Raw genomic sequence first — 22,748 nt, 5'->3', positions numbered from 1 at the left:
GTGTACCTGTGCCTTATTTTAAAGTCGGTCGCGTGAGTTAGGCCTAGTGAGCAGATTGTGGTCAGTGCATATATCGCCTGCATGGCAACGAGCGGCCTGCGCATGGATAGTATATCAAGAAATGAGCGGTCAGTGGCTATGCGGCCAGAATGTCAGATGGCCATGCGTGAAAAAAGCGCTAGCGTTAACTGTGTATCATGGCGAGTATCCGATGGCCTGTATGTCGCGCCGCGCGCGGTGGCATGACCTTTACCATTTACCTTAGCCTGTGGATAGTGCAGTGTATTGAGACCGCTTTATGGGTCATTAAAGTAGCGGTAATGCATGTGATGGTGCGCCTACATAGCTCAGGCAGTAGCCGAAGCTGGTCTTTACTATGAGCAAGCATTATACATTTTGTAGTTTAGCATGCAGTATTCAACAACAGTAAACGAGGGCCCCCGGGGGCGGCGTTAAGCAGGAAATAATAATAAAAATAATAAAACTTGTTCGTATTAAAACGGCATTAACTAAGAACATGAATAAAAGCCCCTAAGTAATCATTATGCATATCTAAGCATAGTTGTGGAACTTCTCAAGAGTCCGGATTTGCACGTGAGCTTGCTTATAAGAATAGTCCTGGAATTTTCAGCTGTTCAGTAGGGTCTCATGGCAGAGACTGCGTGTTCGATGTTGAGCTAAATCACAATACGGTGTAAGCATAAACAACAAGCGATTTGTAAACAAGCTAGCATGGTTAGTCCCGTAGATTTTCCCGTGCAGCAAGATCCCACAACATAGGCAGCATATTTGATGTTGAGCCGAATTATAATACGGTAAGCTGTCAGCACACAGGGTCAGTGAGGTCTTTTAGGACGCCGGTCCTCCGTCTGTCCTCCCCTAGGACCTGTTCCCCCGCGGAGCTCTCCGCGATGCCATGGGCACTCGGGGGCCAGTCCAGGAGACCCCCCACCAAAGGTCCCAGTACCCGCTGTCCCCTGCACCTCCCCAGCATCACTCGCGCTGCCTGATAACACCTGGTCCCACGAGTCTCACCCAGTACAGGCCTCACACTTAGAGCCGGTGCACCTCCCCCCTCATGGCCACCGGTATATCGGAGGGGGTCGGTGCCCTCTAGCCCCACAGGACTCACTGCGCCAGGGACATCCTTCTTCGGGCCCCCCTCAAACCCAGATGCATGGTCCAGAACTGTTACCAGGGGGCAGGCCACCCGGGGTGCCGTCCGTGGGCCGGCAGCCGTCTGGGCCCCTCGACCCGCATGCAGAAGCCTCCGCATAAAGGTAGGTAGACCTCTCCGTGCCTGCTTATATTCCGTCTGCACTTACCTGCTGGAGGGCTATTCCTGGGAAGCCTTTGCAAGTGTAGGCGATCGACTTGCGGGGGCTTCCGTTGCCGCGAAGGTCGTCACCATATGGCCGGGATAACCCCCACTGGCCTGGGGGGGAGCGGGACCGTGCCGCCGGCAGGGTCTGTCCACGTGGAATCGGGTTCGGGTCTCTCACTTAACGTCCGCCCTGCTGGGCCGCATAGTCTTTCCAGGCTCCCGGTCATGTGCGACCGTGATTGCCTACTTTCCGCTCTCCCAGTGCGTAATCGGTGCCTTACAGGTGTCTTTCTGGTGCAGGGTGCGTGTGCCACCACTTAATTACCGGGATGTCCCCTTTAGGATGTCTCACGACCGCTTTTTAAGTCGTTTTTTTGGTATCTTGGGCCAGAGCTAAAGCTTGTGGCTACCATCCAGCTCAGCGGCCCGGCCCCGCTCCTTATGTTATTTTTTAAGAGTGCTAAAACCTTCTTTTTTTGTTTGGGATTTATTACTGGTGTGTTGATACCAGGGGTCTGTACAGGTCTCTTTAGTAGATGCCCATCCATTATTTGTTGTATGTGTAGTTCAGAGAACTCCACAATGAGTCACCTGCTTCCATCCCACCGTTTCGCTCACCCATCTACTTTCATTCAATATGTGGCATGGCCAAACTGTCAGTGTTGTGCATACCATTCTCTGCTGTCTCAAAATCTAAACCCATTGCATCTAGTGGCTCTACGGCAATATAGAAAAACAAATTCAATGTTGCACCATCTCTGATGATCACGTGGGTTTTTCAGAATGCAGAAGAGGGCACCTTTACAGCACCACAGCTTGGCCATGTTGCACTAGCAAGAAGGTATGAGGAATAGGGGAAAACAAACACAGTGGGTGCTGAGGGGGAGACAAACTCAATGTGTCCTGGAGTAAGACATGGTGGTGCTGGGTGTAGACACGGTGGAAGTTGAGAGAGTTGGGGAGAACAAACCTAAGATAGGTGAAGATACCCATCCTGTGTGTGTGTCTGTGTGGAGGGACACTTAAGCACCATATAGGTAGCAATAAGACTGGCTGAAGATCAAGGGAATTGCACTTCACAGACAATCTTTAAAGATGGTTTTGTACAACACTTCCCATGATGCTCGTCATTAGATTTACACACAGAAACCCTCACTGATGTTGCACAAACCACATTTTTTATCTTGACAGCCACTTACGGCATTAACAGACACACTGAGGCAATCTTGTGTGTGTCTGTAAGTAATTGGGTGGTTTTATCTCGTAAGTGGCTTTTACAGCTGTTCATATTGTATAATGATACTCCTTGTTATCTAGATTCTAAGTTCCTAAGGAAATGGGGCCCTCATCTCCTTCTGTATTAGTTTGTCAAATTTTGTATTGTCTCTTAGGTCTATTGTACAGTGTACCCATTGTACCCATGGACAACGCTGCAGAATGTGATGACACTTTATAAATAAAGTATAATAATAATGTTGATTGGTGAGTGGACACCGGGTGGCATTACTCCTTTGTTTTCCAAAGGGTGTTTGAAGGCCTAAGGACACCCCTGCTTATCAGCCTTTGGTGTTGTACTCTATCATGATCAAACAGAGGCTGCGTGTGCGTCCAGTCGAATTAGCCAGGTCTAGTCTCATTTATTTTATTACCTTTCTGGCCATGACCCCAGTTTGCTCCTAACTAGAGTTTCAATTTATTCCTGGCGTGCCAAACTTTCTTATGAACTTTAAATGAACCATGCCTACTAATGACTGACTAAGTGATTGAAATCTATTTGTTTCAGACTCCACTGATCATGTCTGACTATTATGTCCTTGTCCTTGTCATCACTACTACCTAGTGCTCCCAAATGTGTCAAGTCAACTAAGTTTTCTTCAAAATAATTCTTGCTTCGCTGGCTGGCAATATTAGAGTCAAGCTCTTTAATAATTGAACCAGAAAGTGACGTTGATCTGTAAACCCAACAATGCAAGGTATATAAAAGGTGTATCATTCACATGGCATCCGAGTCTATCAATTACCATTGTAAATAATAAGGTATGGTACAAGAAAGTAAAATGAATATTATAACAGACTATAGTTATTCCAAAATCTTTCAGTCCTAGGAAAATATTTGGATCAAAAATGTACTTGTTAAAACCAGACTCTACCTGTAAAAACAATCTAGTCACAACAACCGCAAGTAGCGATTTCCATTCTTTAACTAGATACATACTAGGTTGAGCTTAGGCCTTCAGGCACCATGTGTAGAAAAATATAGGGGAATATATTGCATATTATTGCGCCTTAGAGTGTTCGGACTTAACGTGAATCCCATAGAAAGGTAAAATCTGTGAGCAGGTGGCATAGTGAAGGAAGAAGCGGACTTCTAGGAGCACAAGTATCAGAATAAGACAAGCTGAGTCTAGAGTTACAAAAAGTCAAAGCCCAAGTCAGAATGACCAAAAACGCAGAATAAAATGTAATACCCTATTGGTAGTGCAATAAACTACAAGGTACCTGAATGAGTGAGAGATAAAAATTAACAGTGACAGTCAAGAGTCAATAATACATATATTTAAAATAGGCTTGGCTGCTTTGTTTACACAATATTCAATGATATAATTGACATGTATGTGATCAGGTTCTTGATCCAAGGAGAAATATGGCTGCCATCATGGAGTCAAGAAGTGTTGTGTTCCCCTTTTTGTTGTATAATTTAAAAATGTTTATTTTGCCTTCTTTTGGATGAACAGCATAAAAATGTATTTCAGGGTTGATCTTGGTGGACTTGAGTTTTGTTTTTTTGGTTTTTTTTCCTCCAACCAAGACTAGGCCTCTATCTAAAGCCAGGAAGATGCAAAGATAGCACAGGTCCATACTGCTGGTGAGACTAGCAGGTTCTAAATGACAGTCACATTGATTCCATTGGTTACAATGGTTATTGTTCCCTTTGTTAGTTCTTTGTCCACCTGTTCGAATCAACTTACTGCAGGTTTGGCCTTAACAGGGATTTATTAAAAAGGAAATCCCTTCGATTCTCCTCAAAACAGCTATTATACTGGGGTTTATTCCTGCTATATTACACTAATTAGTTCATCTAAAAGAATTTCATTTCACATGGTATGTATACTTTTCTTTAGACCTCGTTCCTCTCCATTTGGTTTCTGTAAAAATTATCACTAAAAAATAAATATTTTATACTCTATAAAGTACCACTATGTCATGATCCATAGAGATTTATAGCTTATTGTACCAAAAGCCCAGGTCTTCTGTTGCCATTTTAAGATAACAAACCAGCGTGACGATCACTGGGCTAAAACACCCCCTGCAGCCTGTGGTTATAGAGCTCTGAGTTTCTCTCATAAAAAAGTGTGCTTATTCCATTCCCACAGTTTGGCTTCTTTTTCTGGCAGTTATTCGCTATAATATCCATCAATGTAATGAATGCAAGTCTGGATGCCAAGGGAGAGCCTCTGTTTCTGTCAATAACTGTTTGACAGTTTAAATATATGGCACCCAAAACATTTATTACACCATAAGCAGTACAATAAGCTATAGTGGTTATTTTACTTGGATTGCACATTTAATGGGGAACTGTCATTTCCCCCCCAAAAAGTTCTTAATAGCATTTTAATTATCTTCTTTATATAAAGGAAGGGAATGATGAACACATCATACGAGCTGTAGCAGCAGGTATGCGTTCATAGTAGAACCATCGGATAGTTCTAGAACTAATTTGCCTTGGGGTGGTTACTGTGTGTGAACCAGGCATTTGTATGGTGGAGACGCTGACCATCAGTGTTGCACATTGTGCAGCACTGACCCAGAAAGCACCTCTAGTGGCCGTCTGAGTGACTGCCACTAATGGTGTCCCTAGGCATAAAGGCAGTGTTTACATCAAAAAGCTACATTAAGCTGTAGTTGTTCTAGTGATTATAGTGTCCATTTAAAGAAAGACAGAGTAGCCCATCATGCTCCGCTCCTGTGAATAATATAGTTAACACCTCTTTATAATGCATCCATCTTTGATAATCATCTATTATCCGTAGATTACCACAAGATAATGGTCGAGATTTTTTAACATTTTTGCTATTGTGTCATACATTGTATAACAAAGAGCAGAGTGTATTATTTTTTTATCGAAAAATTATTTAATTGTGATTTAGAAGAAAAAAAAATACCTCAAAAGATCTCAAATTGTTTACATACAGGTTTCATACGAAAATACACTTTGCTTTATTTTTTGTTTCATTTTGCAATAAAATGTAGTTAAACATTTCACAGTCTCGTGCCTATGCCAAAAAAATAGAATGTGATATTTTTCTTTTCCACTGTTGGAAGCATTAGGATGAAAGCTTCATTAGCCTTGGACAATACTGCAAAGCAGATTCCCTATGCATTCATTCATTTGTATAGGATTAGTGTATACGGTCTGTTTAGAAAGGCCACTACTGTGTTCTGTTGACTGCAGAGTTTGTACAGGATGAATGCCTTCTGCTGAGATAGGGCAAGTTGAGGCGCGATTTGTTTTACATGTTAAAGCAGAAACAAAGGAAGAAGAAAAAAATACATATTTAAGCAAAATAGTGAATCATTGAACAAGCTGTTGCTATACAACATGTTTGTGTGTTCATATGATGAACACTTCATACTTGCTGTAACACACAGGTATGCCTTCATAGTAGAACCATAGGATAGTCCTAGAACTAATTTGCCTTGGGGTGGTTACTGCGTGTGAACCAGGCATTTGTATGGTGTTCTGCCACATCCCAGCCAAGAGGGAATTATCAAATTGGATTTATGCCTAGTGAACACTGAAGAGTCTGAAATCGAGTGGCACCCAATAAATCCTGCTCTCTGCCATGCCTTTTCTCCCTTTGGGGTTCTTTTGTGACCGCGTTATTCGTGAACGAGATCGGAGAAATGGAGAGGGATCTCTCACCAAGCCAGTGAATTTTGAAGGACAGGACTTCACTAGCTTAAGGAAAGAGTGCATTAGCAAGAAAAAGCTGTTTGAAGATGACATCTTCCCAGCTGGAGGTCAGTCATTGGGCTTCAAAGAGTTTGGACAGAAAGCCACCAAGGTGAAGAACATCGCCTGGAAACGACCAAAGGTTGGGATAGCATAAAGTATATATATTTTTTTTTTCTGTGAAATAAAATGTTACATGTATTACCTAACTAAAGTAAAAAATCAAGCAAACATTTGGACGAAAACCCAATGTATACAGCTTACTTTCCAAACTGATGGAAAGATTTCAGAATTGATATATCCCCCAGTGGATTATACTTTTAAAGGTATAGCCACTGTATGTTGAATAAATGTTTATTTTGATCAGTAAATGTTTATGTTCAAGAATAGTTGCAGTACTATTTGTTAGGAATTAGAAGTCTGAGTAAAAGAATTTTCACTCTCGCTATTCTAATAGAAAATATATCACAACAAACATATAAGCATAGTAATATTTTTTTTTTTTTTTCATTTTCAGTATCGTTGTACGTTGTAGCAGAAATGTTTTCATTGCTATTTGAATAATCATTATCTAGGCAAAGTTATTTTTTTATTGAGATTTTAGCATACAGAAAATAGGTAAATAAATAGAAATGATCGTCTAGAAGTGAAAAAACTGATTGCAGTGTATGTGAAAACAGAACACGAGAGACATATATGTTAAATTCCTGTAGGAAGACTGTAATTATGCTTTAATTACCATGTAATGATTATAACCATGGAAGGATCTGAATTATTGGACACGAGATGAGAAAGGGCAAAGAGTATAGAGATATACATTTTCAGAAATGGTCAAAGAAAAAAAACAACGGGAAATAAGTGAAGGAAAAAATGCCTTTTCATCAGATTTTATGAGCTCCTGACCAGTTTAAAGAGACAAACAAAAAAGACACTAAGTTATGGTCAAAGCAAAGACAACCACTAGCTTAAAAACATGTGCACGTTTGCTATTTATTAGAAGTTCCCTCAATAGATAGTATAATATCTTGTAAATAACTTTTTTTTTTTAAGTACCATTGAGTGATATGAGTGCAAAAAGTGATATGAGATTAAAACAGAAAAGCAGCTTTATTTTACTCGGCATATGTTGCTTGCCCAGTATTGTAACATTAGTATATCTTCCTATGTCATTGTGCTACGTGGATGTAAAACAATACAATTATATTTTTTAAAGGAAATTAAACAGGGTGCAAGTAAATCCCTGTTGGGTTTTTGACCATATTAGTTATATTCAGTGTCTCTTTTTTTTTTAAATTCTTTATTATTGCATTGACAGACTGTGTCAGTGCGGTATCGGAAGGCTTGTGCAAAAGCCATATCGCAGTATATAGAACATTGTGAATATGTTACAGAAATGAAGAAATATGTATTTGATACATGCAGTACATCATACAATGGTGATTAGCTTGTTCACTGTCTGTCAGAGTTTTTATATTGATAGAAAGCAAGAAAGGTAAAAACGAAAAACTGGATCTGCGATACCGGAGAGGTTGTGTCTCCAGTCTTTGTTTGGGAGAAGCCTGGGATTGGGGTGGGTGGGAGTGTTAGGGTCTCCATGTTTTCTCCGTATTGTTCCCATACCTTGTTAAAAGTTGCAGTGGTATTGCGGACTTGTGCTGCTAATTTGTCCATCAGATAGTTGTCCGTGATTTTTGCTATTACTATGGATATATGTGGCAACGCGGGGTTTGCCCATTTTTGTGTCAATGCCCTTTGCACTGCTAGGTAAATCATGTTTAACAGTTTTTGTTCGTGCCTGTTAAGGCCATCGGTGGGTCTGGAGAGGATGCTGCCCCATGGATCGAGCTCCAATCGCCTTTGGAGAATGTTAGAGCTGAGGTCTACCACTTTTCCCCAGAATTCCCTCACTCTTGGGCATTGCCACCACATGTGTATATAGCTTTCCTAATCAGCGCAAAGGTGCCAGTAGGTATCAGTGGGAATCAATTTCATGTGACTGCTTAACCGGCGTTGTGTACCACCTAAGTAATGTTTTGTAGCATTGTTCCTGTAGTGTTACACACATGGACACTTTAGTACAAGCCTCCCAGATATCCTGCCAGTCTGTCTCCTCAAGCACCACCCCCAGGTCGGCCTCCCATTGGTCGGTATACCGGAGGGTTCCCCATTCCCCCCGACTCTGAGCTAATATGTTACTGGAGTAGTGTGATTAGTTTGGTCTGGGTTGTTTCCTCGAGACGTAATTTCTCAAAGAAAGTTAATTGACTTTCCGCTGCTGCTCGGATCTGTAGTTGGATAAATTAGAGAGACCCAGTCCTCCTCTAGACTTGGGGGGATATAGGAGACTACGCGCAAGTTTGGGTAATTTTTTCTGCCATATGAATGTATCAATTGCTTTCTGCATATTTGTCATGTCCCCTCTGGTAACACGTATGGGTAGTGATTGGAACATGAACAAGAGTCTCAGCAGAATGTTTATATTCACTGAATGCCGGCGCCCTATCCATGAAATACGCTTCTCTGTCTAATTCTCCAGGTCTCCTATGAGAGTGTTGAAAAGTGGGGTATAGTTTCACTTAAATTGGGAGGCAGGGTCCGCTGTCAAGTTAATTTCCAAGTATTTAGAATCTTCCGTCGCTATTTTAAGGTGATAGGTCTGTCTGATGGAAGCTGTGTCCAGGATCGAGAGGTGAAAGGGCATTGCCATGGATTTGGATAAGTTGACTTTATAACCATATAATAGGGGTTTCAATAAGGTATCAAGTCTGGGCATTGGTAGTAGTTGGTCTGTGAGAGTCAGTAGCACATCATCAGCGTATGCCGATACTTTAAATAGTTTGTATGCAATCTCCACCCCTCGTATCATTGGGTCTGACCTAATGGCATGAAGCACTGGTTCTAGTGTGAGCGTGAACAGCAGCGTCGAGAGTGGGCACCCTTCCCTAGTACCATTGCTTAGGGGAAAAGGGGTTTTGGATGCTCCTGTGATAAGTGTTTGTGCTCTCAAGTCGGTATATAAGGCTTTGATAGCGGTGATAAAGGGGCTCAGGAAGCCCATCCTGCGGAGCAGTTCGAACATAAATGGACATTTGACTCTTGCCTTCTCAGCGTCTAACGAGAGAGCCAGAGAAGGCATTTTGAATTCTGTCATGTACCACATCAGGCCCGCTCCCCTGCTGGTGTTTTCATACAGCTGAATACCAGGCATGAAGCCCACCTGGTCTGGGTGTATCAGTCGTGTCAGTAGTGGTGTGAGTCTTGTCGCTAGAATTTTGGCAATTTTTTTTAGGTCTGAGTGTATTAGTGATATCAGTCTGTAGCTGGAGGTTTAGGTGTGATCTTTGTCCAACTTTGGTATTAAGACTGTATTTGCTGTCGCCATATCCTTATCTGGTGTACCTCCCTCCATAAAATAATTGCACAGAGCCACCATGTGGGCCGTCCGTTCTTCCCTGAATAATGTATTATAAAATCTTCTTCAAGAGTCCCTTCCAAACACTGATATAAGTGTCATGGTCTGCTACTTGACAGGGCTATTTTTAAGTCGTTTTCTAACCAAAACAATAATTTAGCCCCTCTATTCACTCGTTATCAGATCCAGTTATTTGCTTATTTTATAGCATTTACGCGATTCTTCTGGTAACTGACAAACTCTTGGCTGTTGCCTAATAAAGATTTCATTTTCTTTCATTCAGCCATCAATGGACAACAGTGAAATACTGCATCTACTTTGCAATTTACTTCCACCAGCCCATTATACTGGTCTGGGTATATGTATATATGTATATAATAATATCTGGTTTCTGTCTATATATTTGCCACTTCAATCTACTAACGACTAGTTAGAATATCAGACTGGGGGGGGGGGGATTATATATTATAAATCAAATTGTCACACTCTTCAAGGTAAGGATATTCAATTTGTTCTTGTTATACATATATGTTCTAATTACACTATAACAGATTCATCAATCTGATACAATAAAGGATCAGATGAAAAACATGTAGGTATTAGGTTAGACTACTTGACACAAGCTATACTGCCTTTACAGTGCTCTTATTATCATTTTTATATAGCTTGGTACAGTACATGACGTTAAGAAACTCTGACAGATCGAGACAAACTGATATGTTGGTTATGAAGAGTCCTGCTTGCTGGCTTATAATCGATGCATGTTTATAAATGACAGCCTGATATACAAATTATGGCTTACGATGCTAAGTGGTACTGATGCCTTGTCATTTTTATGCATTTCTATAATAATTATTCATATTACTATGAAAGAAATGTTCTAATTGCTTGTGAAGGTAGTCTGTTCACATGACATATTCTATGGTAATATTAAGATTCACTATTGATTAATTAGAGTAGCATGCACCCCTCCGCCGCCTGAATTTTTTGAACATATTTTTTCTTCGAGGGAAGTCATTCTGAAAATTCAAAATTGTGTTTAGCAGCATGAAAAACTAAGAGGTGCTCAAAATTAGCTTCAAAAATCTTTTGCTTTAGCAATTTTGTAATGGGGCAAAGTATTGACCAATAATTTTAGTTTGACTAGAGAATTGTGAAAAAAAAAGTCTTTTATGCGGTAGATTACCGGTAAGTGTTTAGAAATCAGACTACGGTCAGTATGATCTAAATCTCCATTTAAGCATTGTCTGGTGTGAAAAAACTATTTTTCCAACAACATTTGTTTGTGGGAATTTGTGTTTTATTTTATTTTTATTTTTTTTAAATCCCCAACCTTTTCTCTATTTACTATGGACTATTTCCCTCATCTTCTCAGTTATATTGTATCCTAAACCCTATTCTCATGAGACTCCTGATATGTTGCTTGCCTCCACCTTGCACTGACCTCATACTTGTAAAAAGGCTATCTGATTCAAGGAAGGGGTGTCATTTTAAAAGAACCTGGCTCTGTATTAAAATGAGTGAGGGAGATGGCAATACAGGTAGCCCCCAAAGGCAGATCAAATATTCATTAAAGTTCTGTAAATATGTATAAAACAATCCACAGATTCTTCAGATCAATGAAAACAAGCCAGAATCAGACACAAAGGGGCCCAGCGGGGATAACGGGTCCTACTCTACTGTTGTGTCTATTGTGAATGCATTCCAGACAGATAAGCACATTTTATAAAATCACTGTTGCTTTTCTAGTGAACTCGAACAGACCTCCATTTTATCAACAAACCAGCTTTTCTGAAGTTCGGTATATAAATTTAATTTCCTACCTTTTTCACGAGTTGTTTAGTTTTGTTACAAATTTGTATTGAAGATATAGTAAATTAGCATAATCCTGTTCAGACAAGATAAGACAAGGATCTACATGTAAAAGGGACACTATAGGCACCCAGACCACTGCAGCTCATTGAAGTGGTCTGGGTGCAGTGTCCCTATTGCACTAAGTGCTGCAATGTAAAACCAGAGAAACTGGAGCACTAAGTCTGCCTCCAGTGACTGTCTACCAGACAGCCACTGGAGACTCTTCCTGGATCGGACCTTTGGTCTAGTAAGTGATGCTGGGCATCCTCACGCTTTGCATGAGGACATCCAGCGTCAGGATTTTCCCTGTAGGAAAGAATACTAATGGGGAGGTCTAATGTGCCCGTGGCATATGCCACACATACCCATTTGTGCCGCTCGCTGCGGGATGTCCCTTGACGCTGGGATACCGGTGTTCTGTACAATGGCATGAGCACTTCCCTCTTTCTACTGCTAATACCTCTCCCTATAGAACCAAGCATTCTACTAGCATTTCCTGCTGCTCTATTACTTTGTCTGCCTACCTTTAAAGGACCACTACCGGCACCGAGACCACTTCAGCTCAATGAAGTGGTCTGGGTACCAGGTCCATCTAGGTTTAACCCTGCCTACTGTAAACATAGCAGTTTCATAGAAACTTCTATGTTTACATATGGGTTAATCCAGCCTCTAGTGGCTGTCTCATTGACAGCCGCTAGAGGCGCTTCCACACTTCTCACTGTGATTTTCACAGTGAGAAGACGCCAGCATCCATAGGAAAGCATTAAGAATGCTTTCCTATGGACTGGCTGAATGCGCACGCGACTCTTGCCGCGCATGCGCATTCAGCCGATGCCGTCGGAAGGAGGAGGAGAGTCCCCAGCGCAGAGGGAGCCCGGCACTGGAGAAAGGTGAGTGTTTAACCCCTTACTCCCCCTTCAGCCCAGCAGGACCCTGAGGGTGGGGGCACCCTCAGGGGAAAACGAGTTTGTTTTCCTGGCACTATTGTGGTCCTTTAAGTCATCAGAAATATTTCCCCCTAAATCCCTTTTCTCAGATGTTGAGGTTAGGACTCTATCAAATATTCTGTACTCTGCTATTGGGTTTTTACATCCAAGATGCATTATCTAGCACTTATCCACATTAAATGTCAGCTGCCACAACCCTACCCAATTTTCTAGTTTGCCTAAATCATTTGCCATTTGGCTTATCCCTCCTGGAACATCAACCCTTTTACATATCTTAGTATCATCAGCAAAATGACACACCTTACCATCAAGACCTTCTGCAATATCACTAATAAAAATATTAAAGAGAATGGGTCCAAGTACAGATCCCTAAGGTACCTCTCTGGTGACAAGACCATGCTTTGAATATACTCCATTAAGTACAAGCCACTGCCTTACCCATTCAACAATATTGGAATCCAAACTTAAAGATTGTATTTATTGATAAGCTGATAAGATTTCTATGTGTAACAGTGTCTAGGTAAGCATTGTCTACTGCACCACCTTGATCTATTATTATAGTTACCCAATAAAAAAAAAAAAAGATTAGCTTAGCATGATCTCCCTCAAGTAAACACATGTTGTCTCTGATCTTAAAATTTATGTGATTTTAGATGTTCAACAATCCTATTCTTTAACATGGGTTCCATTACTTTCCCCACTACTGAAGTAAGGCTTACTGGCCTATAGTTCCCTGACTCTGTTAATGGTTTTGCTAGTACAATACTAAGCTCTTTTAATAACTTTGGGTGTATTCCATCAGGTCCCATTGACTTTTTTCTTTCTTTACTTGTGACCGTTGAAATAGAACATCTTTCTCTGTAAACTCACATGTAACAAATGACTCGTGTCCTTTTTCCTAACGGAGTCCCCTTTCCTTCATTTTCATCTTTAAATACGGAACAAAAATATTAATTGAGGCAGTCAGCTAGATCATTATCATCTTCTACATACCTTCCTTCTTTTGTTTTTAACTAATCCTTGATTGCTTTCCTTTTCTCATTTATGTATCTAAAAAATGTTTTGTCCCCCCCCCCCCTTTTTTTTTTAACCGACTGTGCTATTTTCTCTTCTGTGTGTGATTTGGAAGCTCTTATAATTTGCTTAGCCTCTTTCTGTGTAATCTTATAGATCTGTCTATCTTCCTCACTTTTTATATTTTTTGTTTGTTACTATTTTGGCCACATCTGCAGAGTACCATAGTGGTTTCTTAATTTTATTGCTTTTACTGATAAGCCTAATGCAATTTTCTGTTCCCATTTCTCTTGGACTCCATTTAAACTGCTCCAGTCTGATAATGACTCCTTTACACACATTCTGATTTTAGAAAAGTCTGTTTTTCTAAAGTCTAAAACTTTTGTTTTTGTGTTGTGTGACTCAGTCACTGTTCTTATAATTAACCAGGGCCGGACTGGGGATACAAAGCAGCCCTGGAAAAAAATAATCTATGCCAGCCCCATAAGTCATTGCCCCATATATTGCCGTATGTAATATGTAAGGCAATGTCTTGCCACCCCAGATGGTTGAGTAATATATATATATATATATATATATATATATATATATATATATATATTTCTTTTTCTAATATATAATATTGGTCCTTTTAATTTAATAATACATTATGCATACTCACATGCAGTGTTTACATTGCTTCCTAGTGACACCTCTAGTGACAGTCACTCAGACAGAGGTGCTTCCTGTGTCAGTGCTGCACAGCGTGATTGCACAGTGTGCAGCACCTTTGCAGCCAATCCTATGGCAGAGCATTGGATTGGCTCAGATCATCATGCTTGATGAGCTCAGCCATAGAGGCAGGGCCAGTCGAGGGGAGACCAGCACGGCGTGGGGAGAAAAAAAAAGGTGAGTAAAAACACTTTTTAAATACACACAGACACACGGATACACCATGACACAGACACACAATGACACACGCACACACACACCATGACACAGACACACACAATGACACAGACACACACAATGACACAGACACAATGACAGACACACACACACACCATGACACAAACACATACACACACACCATGACACACACACAATGACACAGACACACACACACACAATGACACAGACACACACATAATGACACACACATCATGACACAGACACACAACATGACACAGACACACAAAATGACACACACACACAATGACACAGACACACACACAATGACACAGACACACACACAATGACAGACACACAAAATGACACAGACACACACAAAATGACACAGACACACACAAAATGACACAGACACACACACAATGACACAGACACACACACAATGACACAGACACACACACAATGACACAGACACACAAAATGACACAGACACACACAATGACAGACACACACAATGACACAGACACACACAAAATGACACACACACAAAATGACACACACACAAAATGACACACACACAAAATGACACACACACACAATGACACAGACACACACACACAATGACACAGACACACACACACAATGACACAGACACACACACAATGACACAGACACACACACAATGACACAGACACACACACAATGACACAGACACACACACAATGACACAGACACACACACAATGACACAGACACCATGACACAGACACACAATGACACAGACACACACAAAATGACAGACACACACACAATGACAGACACACACACAATGACACAGACACACACACAATGACACAGACACACACACAATGACACAGACACACACACAATGACACAGACACACACACAATGACACAGACACACACATAATGACACTGACAGAATTACATATTTTACTTGTTGGTGACCGGCTGGGTGGGCTAGTGGAGGTCTGCTGGGGAGGTCTGCTGGCGGCCGCAGGGGGAGCAGGCTCTTCTGTGCTCTTCTGTCTCTGCTCCCCCGCCCTCGCGCGCTAGCAAGAGACCGGCGCCGGAATATGACGTCATATTCCGGCCCCGGTCTCATTAAGCTGCGCGCGAGGGAGGGGGAGCAGAGACAGAAGAGCACAGAAGAGCCTGCTCCCCCTGCGGCCGCCAGCAGACCTCCCCAGCCAGCAGACCTCCCCAGCCAGCGGCCGCCGGCCAGCAGACCTCCCCAGCCAGCGGCCGCCGGCCAGCAGACCCAGCTGTCTGCCCGGCCCCAGGTGCCGGCGGCCCACCGGGAAATTTCCCGGTATCCCGGTGGGCCAGTCCGGCCCTGTAATTAACCACATTGACTGATGATCACTGGATTCTAAACTTTCACCTACAGTAATATCTGATACCAACTCTCCGTTTGTTAACAGTACATTTAGTATGGCCTCTTTAGGAGTTGGCTCCTCAACGACTTGTTTTAGAGACAATCCCAGTAGGGAGTTTAGAATATCTGTGCTCCTGGCACAAGCAGCTATTTTGGTTTTCCAGTTCACATCAGGAAAATTAAAGTCACCGATGGTGATAACTTCCACCTTCTTTGTAATTTTAGCTGCTAGTAGATTATCTAAAACTTCTATTTGTCCTGGGGGCCTACACGAGTTACCAAATTACCAAATCCCCCCCCCCCCACCTAATTTAAATACATTCTAGCAAAACCTCTGAACTGCTCACTGAGAACATTTGTTTCCTTTTGAAAAAGTTTATTTCAATTCCAAACAGAGCTACCATGAGAAATTAAGCCAAATCCTTGCTTCTGGCACCATTCACCAAGCCACAAGTTAAAGTCCCTAATACGCACCTGCCTGTCGTTCTGAGTGATATGCACAGGCAGAACTTCAGAGAATGACTGTGTGGAAGCAACCTGCCGTATATCATTGGCAAAAACACACAAAACTTCCTTTACCTCTGAAACCTCATTGCAAGCCAAGTAATTTGTCCTTAGATGGACAACCGTATATACTCGAGTATAAGACGAGTTTTTCAGCACATTTTTTGTGCTGAAAACCCCCCACTCGTCTTATACTCGAGTCAATTGTCTGTTTTATGGCAACTTACATTGCCATAATACAGACAAGGACCGAGGGCTGGCAGGAAGCTGTAACTTACCTCTCCTGCAGCTCCTGTCAGCTCCCTTCTCTCACCTCCGGTCCGTGCAGCTCCCAGGTCAGCTCCCTCTGCAAGTCTCGCGAGAGCCAGCCCCCAGGTACCGCGGCCCACCGGGAAATTTCCCGGTATCCCGGTGGGCCAGTCCGGCCCTGAGAGTAAACACTGTGCAACATGCCCTTTATCCACAACTCTAAGCCTACCAGATCCTACAGTAATCCATCTGCCATTCCTATTATGTCTCTGTGGCAGTGGCTTTGCAACAGTTTCAACCTGAGTTTGTTTACCGGATAATTTACAAATCTCAGACTTAAAAAATACAATCTCCTGCTGCAATATAGAGAACTGTCTACAGATTAGACAGCAACCGAATCTCCAAAAAGTGGAACGTGAAACAATTGCCTAACAACTATTACGTTGAACTAAGTCTGCCATGTTAATGAGGTGAGTAATTTAAATCAAACAAATCTTAACTTTTTTTTTTGTTTGTCCTCCTGTATACCTCAATTACCTCCAGAATATCTCTAAGCACTCACTTTGAAGCACCAACCAAGCTATATTACCCAAGTTATTGTCCACAACTCCTATATAACTCCTAAAAGCACCACCGACTAGGAATGTTTAACACCTGGGTGGGCCTATGCTTATTTGCAAACAATAGCTAATTAACCAACAATCAATAGCAAACACCTAGCAAATCAAATCAAACGCCTTACCAATTCCCAACAGGAAATCAAACCTTGTGCAATCAGTAATCTTTTCCTGTAGATGAGTCTTACCAATTACCAACAGGAAATCAAACATTGTGCAATCAGTAACCTTTTCCTATAGATGGAATCTTACCTGTAACAGTAAAAATAAAAATCTTAGCAAAATCTTGGGCAGTTGAAGAATCCGTAAAACTCTCCAGAATATCTCCAAGCTATGCTATGTTGCAATTTTGTTGAATATTTCTTACACTCGATATGTACCACTGTCATAAAATCCCCCTAATTATGCTCAGTTACATCCTCTGAGTAAAACAATATGCCCAATGTATGACCTAGACACTATTTTGTGAAGCTACAGTGCTGTAAAAGAGATGTGACAAGTTCAGGTTTTTAAGTGTGAGTTTTCATGGAGGGTTTTGATGCATCTGTGTCCCATGTTGGAGCACTTGAGCAGGCTACATATTCCAGCTACATCATAAAGGCATACCATTTCTTATGGAAGATATCCCAGGGTATTTCAAAGGGCATATTTTGAACCTTAGTGTGGGATTTTTCCGCTAGCTTGTGTGGTGGAATCTCGGTAAAAATAAATTTAGTAGGCCGAGATTACCACGTGGCATGTGTACGTGCATATGCGGACGTATCGATCAGTTGGTTGCACGAGGCAAGATACGATCAGTAGTGTACGGAGCATGTGCAAGAATACAGGATGTAGTATTCCCCTCCTCCATTGTGCTGGACAGGCCATGCGGTCAAGCAGGAAGTTAATTCTTATTTGTATTGATTGGTCAAGAGAATGTGCGGGTGGAGCTTAATATGGGAGGAGTTATGTGCCTATATAAGGAGCCTGCACTATTGTCTGGGGCTCAGAACTTGCTGTATTTTGGTGACATTAGTCCCTCTGAGTCCCGATCGGTGAACCGAATAAAGAATCTCTTCCTTCCTGAAGAAACCTGTGTCCATCTCTCTGTGCTTGGCTTCCGTCAGTTTCTCCGGTATCATTTGGTGCATTGGCCGGGAAGCTCATCGTTCAACGGTAGCTGAGAGGCAGAGGCGTGAGACGGTCTATCTTTGCCCACGTTCTCTACGGCTGCACCCCTGAACTTCTGCGTGGACCTCCCTTCGTCTCGGCACCACTGGTCTGTTGTCCAGGAGATCATCGGCCTCTACGTAAGAAGTGCTGGGGTGTCCCCGTCGATGAGTGTGAACTCAGGTTCAGGAACGAGGAGGTAAGACGACTGCTGTTTTAGACGGCGGACCCACTAGGGGTATACCGATTGTGCGGTAGGCCCATAAGGGGTTTAAATCTGTGTATGGAATCTGCCCCCTCTGTCGGAGGGAAGGAGCGAAGGCGCACCGCTCAATCGAACGCTCTTTAGTAAGACCGTTTGATTTGGTTTGGAGTCAGGCGGGGTCCTGTGTAAATAGCCCTAGCCGGACACCGGTGTCTTGTCTAGACTAGCGTTCTAGGGTGTATATTACGTTCGCTAGGTCGGAGGGACCGGGAGACTAAGCGGCGCCTGTGTAAATTCGGTCCGCTAGATCTCAACCTATCTTGGCTAAGTGGGAAGGCGTGTAAATTTGGAACCCACTAGACTTTTGATAGAGTAGATAGACTAAGAGGGTTCTGTTGTAAATTCCGCCCTCTAGTTCGCTATATGTGGTGCTTGGGCAGTGTGGCTAACCAAAATGGATGTAGATAGTTTTAGGTAGTCCATTCAAGGTACTGGCCAATAGTTTAGTTGGGATTGTATATGTGTTAAAGATTGTTAGTAAAGTGTATATCTTGTTAGATAGCGCGAGCTCAGCCGTCTAGCGAGAGTGTTAATAGTGTGTTGCTGTATCATAGTGCACGGTACCATAACCCTGTATATTTACTGACACTGTATATAAGTACTAATCATTGTCGTCTATTGCATGTTTAACACCATAACCACTAATAATTGTATTGTGACCCTAAATTGTGCCTTGACCTATGCTAACCGTACTGTAACCGCTATTTGTAAAAGACGATGTTACTGGGGTGTGTTATAGACGGGTAATTCATATATAGAGAATTATAGCGTGGGTGACTGTATAGTTTCGCCAAAGGGCATAATATTGATTATTTAGTGACTGGTGTAACAGCTGTGTGTGTACGGGAATTCCTTGAGTGTTTATTGTGTTATTGTGTACGTTTCACTTGGTAACCGTACCACGTGGTGCTGTTGCCGGAAGAAACGGGTGTGACTGTTGAATAGAACGTGTGCATAGTATTCGTTGTCAACGACGCTCCATTGATAAGTATTGGCGCGTCGGAGTCAACGATCTTGGATCCCTTAGGTTGTATGGTAAAGAATTTCAAAAAGGGATTTAAAACATGTGATTTTGGGGTTAAAATGTCTCCTGTACGTTTGGTCACTTTGTGTACTAGGGAGTGGCCTACTTTGGTTGCGGCATGGCCGCCACGTGGCAGTTTGGATCCAACTCTGGTACAGCGTGTACTCGTGGCTGTATCAGGTAGGCCTGAACTTTACGGACAGTTTCCATATATTGATTGTTGGAGACAGGCCGTAAACGACTCGCCAAGATGGATTCGGATATGCCACGAGGAGCAATGTCGCCTCATGGTGGCCAGGACTTGTTTGCCCACTAGGACTATGGTTAGGCCCATTTTGGACACGCCCCCTGAGTCCGAGATCCCTTTGCCGCCCCCTTACTTCCCTTTAGGAGGAAGTGGTACGAGTACAGGAAGCTCTACATCCCTTCCCCCATTGCCCCCATCCACTTCCTCCTCCAGTGCAGAATCCACCCCCCCTCGTATTAAACCTTCCCTTCCGGAACCAACCCCCGTTAGATCTGAATATCCTGATTTGGCGCCACTTCAAACTTCCGGTCAAGCTTCTTCTAGCTCGGCTCGGAATATTCTATTCACCGACCTTTCCCAAAATCAAGCTCCCACATCTTCATGCCTTACCACCCCCCGACTGGAACCTCTAACCGACGCCCCTTCACATAGCCCTATACTAACCCGACAACTGACCGGTACCCAACGACCCAAACATTACCAGATGCCTCTTCGTCTGAATCCTGGGTCAGCCTATCTCGATGCCGCAGGTCAAATGGTATATGCTGACCCAGTCTTCGTATATGTCCCGTTCACGACTACCGATCTCTTGAATTGGAAGACCCACAATTCCTCGTACACTGAGAAACCACAAGCTATGACCGATCTGTTCACCTCGATAGTTCAGACACATAATCCGACATGGGCTGATTGCCAGCAGTTATTAATGACATTGTTCAATAATGAGGAAAGGACTAGGATTAACCAAGCGGCCATTAAAGTGCTAGAGGATGAAGCCCGTGCTTTAAATCAAGCCAATCCAGCAGTATGGGCCGCAATGCATTATCCTAATACCGATCCCGACTGGAATGTTAATGGCGCAGATATGGTTCAACTAAAAGCCTATAGAGACGCTATAATTGCTGGCATGAAAGCCGGAGGGAAGAAAGCCATTAATATGTCGAAGACAGTTGAGGTGATTCAGAAAAGTGATGAAGCGCCCAGTGTGTTTTATGACCGATTATTGGAGGCATACCGCTTGTATACCCCCTTTAATCCGGAAGACGCTGATAATTCCCGAATGGTAAACTCCGCCTTTGTCAGCCAAGCTTACGGAGATATTAAGCGCAAGCTACAAAAGTTAGAAGGGTTTGCAGGTATGTCTATCACCCAACTAATGGAGGTAGCAAATAAGGTGTATATGAACAGGGAAACAGAGACAAAGAAAGAGGAAGAGCGCAAGATGCGTAGAAAGGCAGATATGCTAGCGGTAGCAATCGCAGGCGTAGGTAGACGGGGAACAGATAGAGGCGATAGTAGGTGGAATAGGGAGCCCCTGAGTAGGAATCAGTGCGCATATTGCAAGGAAGAAGGGCATTGGAGAAGTGAGTGTCCGCAAAGAGAGCAGTATGAGAGAGACCAACCCAGGGCAGGTTATGGAAACTTTAGAGGCAGAGCGAGAGGTAGAGGAGGCCCCGGAGGGAGCAATGGTAATAGAGGAAGTAATGGTAATAGAGGAAGTGTAAGGGAAGATAGGTACTATCCAGCAGCGCAAAGGTCCCGCGATAGAGAAGGTAGGGACTTTGTAGGATTGGCTGACACGGTCATGGAGGACTATTGATACCGACCGGGCTCCATCCCCCTTGGTCGAGCGGAGCCTATGGTCGATGTATCAATAGGGGGAAAAAGGAGTGCGTTCATGATCGACACTGGTGCTGAACATTCGGTGGTGACTAACCTAGTTGCTCCTCCATCTGGAAGAACTATTACTGTAATAGGAGCAACTGGAAGAAGTGCTGCAAAACCGGTTCTTAAAAGTCGACTCTGTACATTGGGAGGCCACGTAGTAAAACATCAATTCCTTTACATGACTGAATGTCCAGTCCAATTGCTGGGACGTGATATGCTATCCAAATTACAAGCGCAGATTACGTTCCTACCAAATGGAACAACATCCTTAAAGTTTAATGGACCTTCAGGTATTATGACATTATCCGTACCAAAGGAAGAAGAGTGGCGACTTTATACAGCGTTGACTAGCCAAAACCCTAGGAGTGATGAATCCTTATTCAACATACCAGGAGTTTGGGCAGAGAACAACCCACCAGGACTGGCCCGCAATATTCCACCTATTAAAATCAAACTAAAACTTGGGGTTTATCCAGTGAGCCTACGGCAATATCACATCCCGCAGAAGGCTAAGAAGAACATCCAATCTTATCTGGATAAGTTCATACGGTATGGTATCCTAAAATTCTGTACTTCCCCCTGGAACACCCCATTGCTGCCTGTTCAAAAGCCCGGTACAGATGAGTATCGACCTGTGCAGGACTTGAGAGCAGTCAATGATGCGGTTGTTAGCATACATCCAGTTGTGCCCAATCCATATAACCTGCTTGCTTTAATTCCGGGCGGGGAAACTTATTTTACAGTCTTAGACCTCAAAGATGCCTTCTTTTGCCTCCGAATTGCCGCAGAAAGCCAATGTATCTTCGCTTTCCAATGGGAAAACGCTGTAACGGGCTCGAAACGCCAAATGACTTGGACAAGACTGCCTCAAGGGTTTAAAAATTCACCTACCCTATTTGGTTCAGCTCTAAGTCAAGATCTACTGGATTTCGAGTCCATCCCAGGAGAGTATGTATTGTTACAATATGTAGATGACTTGTTGATAGCAGCAGTTACTAAGGAAATATGTCACAAGCAACGCACGATCTACTACACATTCTCTGGAAGGCAGGATACAAGGTGTCTAGAAAGAAGGCTCAGTTGTGTTTGCCAACTGTCAAATATCTGGGATTCCATATCTCTGAAGGTCAAAGAATTATGGGGCCAGAGAGAAAAGAAGCTGTGTGCCAAATACCGATACCCAAGAATAGAAGACAAGTGCGAGAATTCTTGGGGGCAGCAGGCTTCTGTAGGAT

The 22,748-nt window shown here is 42.8% G+C and overlaps 1 protein-coding gene across 9 annotated transcripts in view; it reads left to right on the top strand.

Annotated features, from left to right (window-relative positions):
• Positions 1-22,748, top strand: part of CAPN3 (calpain 3) — a 112,267-nt gene that overhangs the window by 18,154 nt on the left and 71,365 nt on the right. For 2 of the 9 annotated variants that reach the window (XM_063440485.1, XM_063440484.1), the window contains exon 1: positions 5,960-6,420. The exons of 6 other annotated variants lie outside the window; for them this stretch is intronic. In XM_063440485.1, coding sequence (XP_063296555.1) covers positions 6,169-6,420 — 252 coding nt within the window. In that variant the 5' untranslated portion in view covers positions 5,960-6,168. Of the gene's footprint in view, positions 1-5,959; positions 6,421-22,748 lie in introns of those variants that run through there. One more of the 9 variants, XM_063440478.1, reaches the window with a different exon arrangement.

Source organism: Pelobates fuscus, chromosome 13, assembly GCF_036172605.1.
Source record: "Pelobates fuscus isolate aPelFus1 chromosome 13, aPelFus1.pri, whole genome shotgun sequence".
Lineage (NCBI taxonomy): Eukaryota > Metazoa > Chordata > Amphibia > Anura > Pelobatidae > Pelobates > Pelobates fuscus.
This window is presented reverse-complemented; position numbering and strand designations above follow the sequence as displayed.